The 10,000-nt window shown below is 32.0% G+C and overlaps 1 protein-coding gene across 2 annotated transcripts in view; it reads right to left on the bottom strand.

Annotated features, from left to right (window-relative positions):
* LOC113825446 (centrosomal protein of 89 kDa) overlaps positions 1–8,714 on the bottom strand; it is a 10,130-nt gene extending 1,416 nt beyond the window's left edge. The window contains exons 1-12 of one of the 2 annotated variants that reach the window (XM_027378280.2): positions 8,637–8,699; positions 6,998–7,139; positions 6,590–6,842; positions 5,964–6,104; positions 5,592–5,691; positions 4,618–4,756; positions 4,281–4,461; positions 3,741–3,908; positions 2,867–2,971; positions 2,328–2,454; positions 1,981–2,138; positions 1–1,764 (exon numbers count right to left, since the gene is read on the bottom strand). The exon at positions 1–1,764 is cut by the window's left edge and continues 1,416 nt beyond it. In XM_027378280.2, the coding sequence (XP_027234081.2) occupies positions 1,668–1,764; positions 1,981–2,138; positions 2,328–2,454; positions 2,867–2,971; positions 3,741–3,908; positions 4,281–4,461; positions 4,618–4,756; positions 5,592–5,691; positions 5,964–6,104; positions 6,590–6,842; positions 6,998–7,115 (1,587 nt within the window). In that variant the 5' untranslated portion in view covers positions 7,116–7,139; positions 8,637–8,699 and the 3' untranslated portion in view covers positions 1–1,667. Of the gene's footprint in view, positions 1,765–1,980; positions 2,139–2,327; positions 2,455–2,866; positions 2,972–3,740; positions 3,909–4,280; positions 4,462–4,617; positions 4,757–5,591; positions 5,692–5,963; positions 6,105–6,589; positions 6,843–6,997; positions 7,140–8,636 lie in introns of both variants that reach the window. The other variant, XM_070125707.1, reaches the window with a different exon arrangement.
* Positions 8,715–10,000: the final 1,286 nt, after the last annotated feature.

Genomic DNA, 10,000 nt, shown 5'->3' on the forward strand with positions numbered 1-10,000 from the left:
AATAATAATAATAATATTAATAATAATAATAATAATAATAATAGTAATAATAATAGTAATAATAATAGCAATAATAATAATAAATAAATAATAATATAGATGAATAAATAATAATAATAATGATAATAACTTTTGCTGCTACTATCCCTAATTAACAATGATACAAAAATGCTATGCACTAATTACTAAAATAGTGCTAGCTAAATGCCCTATTTGGTATTTCTATAAATAAAAATATACTTATGAATTAACATACCATGTAATCAATGTAAGTATTACATAAATGTATGTATCTACATACACAAGTAAACTCATATGTATAAACGCATGAATGTACTGTATGTATGTACATAATCATGGGTGTGTGTATGTATGTATGTCATCAAAATTGAAAATGTTTCAATACCCTATGACTTTCAATAAAATTTTTATGACTAAAGAATAACTGGTAACTCACCCTTTTATTTTTCTCATGCTTTCTCATGCTTTTCCCATGTTTTCTCATTTACTTTATGACTTTCAAAACGTGTATGATTTCATGTATGACATGTATGAATCAACACATTTTCTCACATCCAAGGGATGACAGCTTTACAAATGGTAAACATATAAAAGTTGTTTTTTTCCAAAAATGTAGAAAAGCTAAACAAATGTGCCAGTTACAGGTAATAATTATCTGCAGAGACATTTCTTATAATCTTATTAGGACATATAACAATTACCATCGCAAAATGATTAGGATGTGCTTAATCATTTTGAATAATTATATGGCCCTAGTTCAATGAAAAATACATAAAATCTGAGAAATCACGTTTTCCATGTCTGGGAGATTTTCTGGCCACTGGAACTGGGCAATATTTGCAACACATTTGTAGCATCAATGAAAGAAAGAAGATTACAAGCAGAACAGTGACAATAGTAACAGAAACAGTAAAAAAAATGATTCCTCAAATAAATGTATTAGCAAGGATTAAATTTTCTTCAAGTTAATATGATGAGTTGCTAATTACTATAGCTTGGATGAAAGTCTCAGTCCAGCAAGGTATCTCTAATATAGATGACCATACATATCTATGTATGTATATACATATATACATTAGATGAATGTATATACATATATACATCATAGGTACAAATGTATGTATATAATCATAAATACATACATAAATGTATGTATCTATGAATATATAAATGTGTCTATACATATGTGTATACATCAATGCAGTTGCATAAAAAATAACTGCAAAAAATAAATATCTTCCTCTCAACCTTATATTTCCCTGAATGCCTAGATTAAAAACTTCTTAAAGCAATTACATAGCTGTCTGATCTACTATAACTACTAAGCCTGGACGGATTGCAGGTAACTTCTATCACAAATCTCTCATTATACTAATACATCACTCAAAATTTCAGCATTATACTTCACTTTGTCTCTTTATAAAAATATCAATACTTATTTTCAGCATGTGGTTAAAGCTAAGTTCTGTAAAAACATATGCTAAATAAAATCATCATTGCCTCAAGGCACTAAGAAACATATCTATGATATAAAAACTGCAAAAGACTAGAAACACATATGGTATATGAATATGGCAAAACAAGCCAAACAATCTTCTCATCATTCATTGGTGAGAAATAACAATATTTTGATCTGATACTCTTGACTAAGAAAAGGGTAAATTTCCTGGAAGATTACCCGATTTGGATAATTTTTGATGAAGACTACGATGTTTTGCTTCACTGACTTCAAGCCCAAGTATTCTGAAATGTAACATTTATTTCATTATTGACAAATTGAAAATTTTTAATTTCTTAAATTTCATAGAGTATCTATTTTCTCAGAACATCTCCATATCAAAAAGAATGGAAAAAATGAACATACATTATAAAGATAATAAAAACTAACACATAGAATAGAAACACAATATAAAATACACATATGTATTTGCTAAGCTCACTCAACAACAATTCTCTTACTTATAGTCAGCAATGAGGGAAGTTATTGTGTCATCTTTTGCTGCTATTAATGTCCGCAAGTGACTGTTCTCCTTTGTGGAACGTTTCCATGCTGCCTTGGCTGCTTGCCGCCCACCCTCACACTCTGCCATCTTACTGCTCCAATTTATCCGTTCCTCCTGAATCAATGAAATAAGATATAACTAAAACAATACTTCTTCAGTTTTACTTGATGTCATAAGTCTCATATTGCTCCATGACCCCCTAGAAAGTTTACTCAGTGCAAATAAATCTCATTGTCATAAAACCCACTTATACACATTTCCGTACAAATAATAATAACAAAGATGTCAAGTGCATTTCATTACCTTCAGTTTCTGAGATAAGGCACCAACTGCAGCACTACGGAGGGTCAGTTCCTTAGAAAGCTCATCGGTTTCCTTCCTCTGTGTTGCTAAGGCCTCTAGCAGCTTCTCTCTGTCTTCCAATAGTTTGCTGAAGAGTTATAAAAATCAAAGTCTTACTATATTCATTAAACTATTAATACAAAATCATATTAATAAAAAGAATAATAAAAAAAATATATATATATATACATATATATACATATATGTATATATATATATATTTATATATATATTTATCTTTATATATATTTATATATATATGTATATATGTGTGCTTGAGTGTATGTGTGATTGTGCATGTGCTTGTGTGTGTGCTTGTGCTTGTGCTTGTGCTTGTGCTTGTGCTTGTGCGTGTGCGTGTGTGTGCTTGTGTATGTGTATGTATATGTGCTTGTGTGTGTGCGTCCATGTATGCATGCGTGTGTGTGTTACACATATACATCACACATATACACTATACATATATAAGCCACATATTTCATCAATTTTATCAAACTCACCTACAAACTTCTGATAAGGATTTAAGTCTTGTCTGGGCCACACGTGCAGTCGTCTGTACAACTTGTAGAGCCTTTTCTCTACGTTTTACCCGACTCTCTGTTTTTCTAAAATAAAAGGTCATGACTATTATATATATATATATATATATATATATATATATATATATATATATATATATATATATATATATATATATATATGTATATATATATATATATATATATATATATATATATATATATATATGTATGTATATGTATATGTATATGTATATGTATGTATGTATATGTATATATATATATATATATATATATATATATATATATATATATATATATATATATATATATATATATATATATATATACATATTCAAATATGCACACATATGAATATACATATAAATGAATATAGATGAATATAAATATAGACATAGACAGAGATATAAATAAGGATAGATAGATACAGATAAAGTGATAGATATATATTGATGGATAGATATATATGGATAAATATATATTGATAGATGGATAGATAGATAGATATACAGATAAATAGATAGATAGATATACAGATAAATAGATAGATAGATAATGATAGATAGATAGATGGATAGATACACAAAGATATAGACTCAAACAAAATAATTCAAATACAAGAACTATACAAAACTGAGTTTATTATAAAAATATAGGAAAGGATTTATGTCAATCTTTATATTCAACCACTTGGATCTGCCAGGGCCATGCAAACATGTTTATGCTAAATATGTTGAGAAATACCTACTGGAGACCCGAATGCAGCAAATGTAGGAGAAAAAGGCAAAACTTTTATCACATTAATCATACTTCGAATTCCATCATCTCTTCTCACCTCAGAGAGCCCTTTAGGCCTGAGACTTGAACACTTAGGTTGTGGACGTAAGCTGAGGAGTCTGTTAGCTTCTCGGCAAGATTCTGTTTCTCCTGCTTCACGGCTCGCATCTTCCCTTTCAGGTCTCCGGATTCTTCGGTATAGGTCTTACGTAATTTTTCAAACAGTCTGAAATAAAAAAATAAAAATCATGCATAAAGAGACAAGAGGTTATGCAACTCTGTTCAATAGTTTCAATATCAATATAAAAAATCATATCCATTATCTTTATAACCTATAATAATTTATTTCCTTTTCTTATTTCATTACCATTTTAAAATTAGTAGAATATCTAACCATTTTCTGTTTTTAATATTTCACTTAAATCAATTACACTCAGATTACTTTCACATTATACTTTTTTTTTCATTTCTAGTAATACTGACAGTTGGTCCAAACATAAATTTCCATTTCACTATCAAATAAAACATTCCAGTATGACCACCATGGCAATAAATTTCCATCATCCAAATACAGAAACATCAGCCTTTTTGTTTTTACCTTTGACATTCATCAACAGCTAACTGATGCTCCTCTTTTGAAACAGATTCCTGTAATTGTTGCTGAATTTTTTTGCACTGCCTCTCTAGCTGGTCAGCTTCTGTCCTCAGGGAATCTAGCTCTGAAGACAGAGTGGCCACTCTTGCTTCACTATCTTCAAGGTGCTGCTGTAGTTTTGCAACTGTAATTTTAGGGTAATGGTAGAAAGGTCATGTTAACTACTTGCATTTAATTGTAGTGTTTATATCAGGAACATATATATTTACATTTTGCTTCAAATTATCCAGTGATATCCAATGATTTTATCTCGCCTGATGTCAAAATCAGCTCTGCTCACCTTTCTGTTGATAACAAATAGACTCTTCTTGTTGCTGTTGATGGAGAGTGCGGACTTCTTGGAGTAGCAACTCACGTTCCTCTAACAAGAGCTTGGCATCTGCAGCAACCATTTCTGCTTCCTCTGATCCCATTGGTGCCTGAGAAAAAGAATATCATAAAAATCAAGAAATCATATTAGAGCACCAGTTTAAGATTTGGAACTAACTATTATGTAGGGTGTAATTTATCATACCATAAGGGAAGTGCCTGCATTACTCATGTATGCAGAGAAAGATAATGGCACAAATGGTCCATAACCTAAACATTTGGAATGAAAGTCTTCCAAATACTATACATAGAGAAATACACCATGAATATTTACTTTAAAGCATAATGACTTTACCTTTAAAAACATACATGCAGATATTAGACTCTTTACATATGCAATTCTGCAAATGAGTGATTTACTGGTGAAACAAACTTATTTCCTGTTCACTGTACTTTACCTGGAAATTAAATCCCACTCTTCTTGAAAGTCCTTTAACAGTAATCAAAAGAACATGCATTACTACTTATAGTTCTTGATAAGCAGTCAATGCTTTCCAATAATATGGAACTATACAACATATCATAAATGTAGAAGAACACAGGCATATCCCTCCCTAAAACATAAATCTTGCTGTATGTTAGTTAAGTTACTCATTATTTGACTAGATATAATTGTAAATTCACACTTTTTCAAATCTATTTTATGACCCTGCAACTGATCATTCAACAATTTTACCCTTTCTCCCACAGCAATTTCATCTTAACTTCATTTCTTCTTTATCTAACATTAAAACACAGATTATCTATGAGAAATACTTATAATTGCACCACTGTTTTTACAAATCTAAGAAACAGCCATTATGGTGGAAATTAATAGTAGGATGTAATAGCTTTAAATACCTTGCACTGAATATATCTAATTTCCACTTTCAACCTAATACTCACTTCCTGCTGCAACTTCTGAACACGTTGATGAAGTTTTTCATTCTCAGCTGTTACTGCATCAACATTTACCATTAACTTTTCAAATTTCTCCAAGTTGGATCTGAAAAAGGTAAGGTAATAACATATACATACACACATTATCAGGTTTAGAAAGATGCATAGTTAGATAGATAGATAGGGAAAAATGCACTTGCAAGACTAGCGATAACTGGTAATATGCTGTATTTTGAACAGGCAATTATATTTTGGAAAGGTACCACTAGGTACATTGCCAGCTATTTTGGTACTTTTTTTTTTTTAGCAGCTTCCATAATCAGTAGTTTTCAATATGCAAGTCTACTAAGAAGCAAGACTACTGTGTTCATCACTCACTTTAGCGCTTCATCTCTTTCCAAAATAATCTCATCATAGGCAGTGAGGAGAGCACCCAACTTGTAGATGCTGTCATGACTTAAATCTTTCTTTGTGCTCCCTATGTTTTCTTCTCGTATTCGGCCGTACTTTAGGTGATATCTGAAAAAACGCACATTTTTTAAGCACCCAATTCCATTCCAAAGAGAATAGCAGTTTGTATTAACAATATTAACCCATTGTCAGCAGGTACATATTATGTCTACTGTAGCTTTGTCTTGAGTGACTTTTGTTTACACACAGACAGCTCAAACTGCAGTTACATCACTAAGAAGTCAATTAGTAAAATCCTCAGGATTTTTTTTCCAAGTATCAAGAATATTGTTACTATTATTACTGTTATTATTAAATTGTGCATCATCATTACCATTATCATTACCATGGCTATGGTCATTATCATTATCATAGATTTTGTAATTATTAACAATACTTATTGCAATGAAAATAAGATAAAGTTTGCTGAATTTCATTTGGTGATTAAGTATTATTGGAACCATCTATGTGTACACTAAATTAATAAAATACAATTACAGTGGACATGACATGTATGTACATGCAATTTTCAGTGTCAATGGTTTTAATATTACCTATTTAATTGTTCATTTAGTCGTTTAATAACATCTTTTAGAACCTCCGTATCATTATTGCAATCTTTGATTTCTTGCTTTAGTTTTCCTATAAGCTTTGTATTCTCATTTTCTTTTTGCTGCAAAGCTTTCTCCACTGCACATTTTTCAGAATTCTGGGCTTCAATCTTGTTGGCCAGCTCTTGCACTTCCTTCTCGAGACTGGATATCTTGGCATCTTTGTTACTGGGCAATGCAGTATCAAAACTTGCACCTGCAAAGTATGTAAAATGTTATGAAGTATTCACTTTGCTGATAAATAAAACATCTTGAACATCAATACTAGATGTAATTGTGAACTATACAGTCACATGTATAAATGGAGTTTAGCATACTATTCATCTGTAAAATTATACTTTTATTAATTACCTTGTTGTGAAACTCCACTTCTCTGTTGTGTTGTAAGCAACTGTGAAAGAATGTTGTATTCTCTGCTTAACTGCTCTAACCGCATTATCACAGCTCTTTCATCTGCCATTTTTTCCATTCACTGTCCCGCCTGCTGATGCTGCTGTAAGGAAAGGTTTCATTAAAGCAGACATTGCAAATTGCCATTATTGTGGTAAATGAATAAACAGAATAAATCATACTTGCTGCATGTTAATTAAAACCATTACTGACTTTCCTTTTCAAATCAGAAGATAGAAAAGATTTTTACACAATAATTGTGAAAAAATATAGCATAGTTATCGGCGATATTCTGGGTTACAAACACCGAGCCCATAAATCACAAAACACTCCTGCAAAAAAGCACACTATTCCAAATCACATTCCTAGGCAATAGTTCTGATATTATTTTACAAATCAAAATATACAGCACTTGATCATTCAAAGAAATCAATAGGTCCGCAAAAGTGTTAGATCATTTAAAAAATGCCTGGTAGGAAACAGGGAAAGCCACACCATAATGAAGTGTCATCAATAATCAAAAAGTAGTAGACATGATGCTGACTCGAATATAGATGAACATTAGAAGTTCCTATGTTCAGCAACTAATTTGTCGGACCAAGGTAGACAGGTATATTACCTGCTCCAAATTTAATTTACAAAAGAACTTTACAACATTTATGGTAGTTCAGGGCAACATGTTATTAGTTATATATCAAAATTCTAGATCACAAATACATTAAATAACAAAAAAATTAAAGTACTTTATATGACTTGTCACTATTATCAGGATGGACAAACTTTTTAATGATAGTTACCTTTTCATATATAGTACATATTTTGCCTGCAGTTCCAGATATAAAATGTGTTTGAAAGCATGTTGATTGTCCAGAATATGGCAACTTCAGGATACAGAAAAATAAGCAAGAGTACAGAATAAAAGAATTAAAATAACACTTGTGCAAACTAATTGGAGCAAATGAAGGTTAGCTTAATTACACCTTAAAGAAGATAACCACAGTGACTCAACCAAGCACCAAAGGAAAGGCCAATACCTCTACAATGTAAATTCTAGCATGATTGAGACTAAAATCATTCCGATTTTCCAGGTGATTTCCTGTGGAATAAGGATCAGCCCAAGTTTTATCTTGACAGAATATATATGGTGGAGATCTGTTGGCCTTTACTAGAGCATGAAACACAGCCAAGGGATCACCTGATGAGGATTTATTCTAGACAATTAAAACGTGTGGCAGTGAACGTGACCTCCAATCACCCTTCCCATATCATCAGGAATCACTCGTATTTCATAAATGTCCAACGTCATTTTCTATAAACATGTTGAAAATAACAATAAGATTTCTTTTTTACTCACGCTCTCTTAATTTTAGAATTATTGGAGATGACTAATGACCTAATTTAATGAAGATCTCCTTTCCTATTCCCTGGGGTTTTAGACTTTAGATTGTCAAATTAACACAACAAAACATTATGAACCAAAAATTACGTTACGAAATTAACATTCACATTATTTTCTTTCATTGGTCTGCAAAATTTGAATGATATATCATCTTCCACATTTCATAATCACGAAAAATAAGTAAATAATACAGATATTTACCACTTAACATGATACGAATCCAGCGTCACTGTCAAACTTGTAAACAAACAGACGACAATCCATCCACCGTTCGTGAATTCATATTCAGAATCCGCAAATTAAAAAGGTGTACGGTGTTTACAACTCTACATGTATAATCATTTATGTGTATATATCATAGGAGTATTTTTCATACATACATGCACAAACATTCTTACACACACACACACACACACACACACACACACACACACACACACACACACACACACACACACACACACACACACACACACACACACACACACATATATATATATATATATATATATATATATATATATATATATATATATAGATAGATAGATAGATAGATAGATAGATAGATAGATAGATAGATAGATAGATAGACAGATAGATTACATATGTGTCTGTGTGTATGTGTGCGTGTGTGTGTGTGTGTGTGTGTGTGTGTGTTGATAGATATGGGTATAGATAGATAGATATGGATATAGATAGATAGATATGTATACAGATAGAAAGACATGTATATCCACACACACACACACACACACACACACACACACACACACACACACACACACACACACACACACACACACACACACACACACACACACACACACACACACACACACACACACACGCACATACTAAATCGTATCATGTTTGCATATGCCTGACTGAACTTATAAAAGACAAACTTTGAAACAATAAAGTTAATAACATAAGGGAGTATACTGTTTTTTGCACCTTGAAAGTACACAGTAGGCAGTCTTTTATCGCAAATTTTAGCAGTTTTCCAGTGAGCGATATTATCACATTAGCCATGAACTGGAATTATAATGGTTGCGGAACAGTTCCTTGAGAGACACCGCAAGATCGACTTAATTAAAGATATGATCAGTGACACAGCTAGGTGCCTAGGGGTCGAGGGTGCTGGGGTCCCTTATGGGGTCTTTTGAGGGTCACTGGATACGCCACTGGATATGTTAGTTACTCAATCTCTCCAGAAGCGGAGGCCGACGAAGGATATTCATCTTGTCTTGTGAAATCCCAGGGAAATAATTTTCTTGACTGTGTGATGGATAATAACATTCTTAGGTTGGCAGCAGTAATTATTGCCTCGTATCATCTTTCTGAATGAAGTGACGTAGTTGATTAAAAAATAAATGACTAAACAGAGGACGCTAGACCATTCTTTGGCTTTTTCGGTGCCGGTCTGGACTGGAGGAAAGGTGTCTGCGCAGTTCTTAAGCATATTTTCTTTCAAGAATTTTGAACAAAACATGGGTGAGCGAGATGACCCTATTGCCCATAGTAATAAGATCACAGAAGATGTCGTAACTGGTGTGGTCAGCTTT

The sequence above is a fragment of the Penaeus vannamei genome, chromosome 9 (assembly GCF_042767895.1).
Source record: "Penaeus vannamei isolate JL-2024 chromosome 9, ASM4276789v1, whole genome shotgun sequence".
Classification (NCBI taxonomy): Eukaryota; Metazoa; Arthropoda; class Malacostraca; order Decapoda; family Penaeidae; genus Penaeus; species Penaeus vannamei.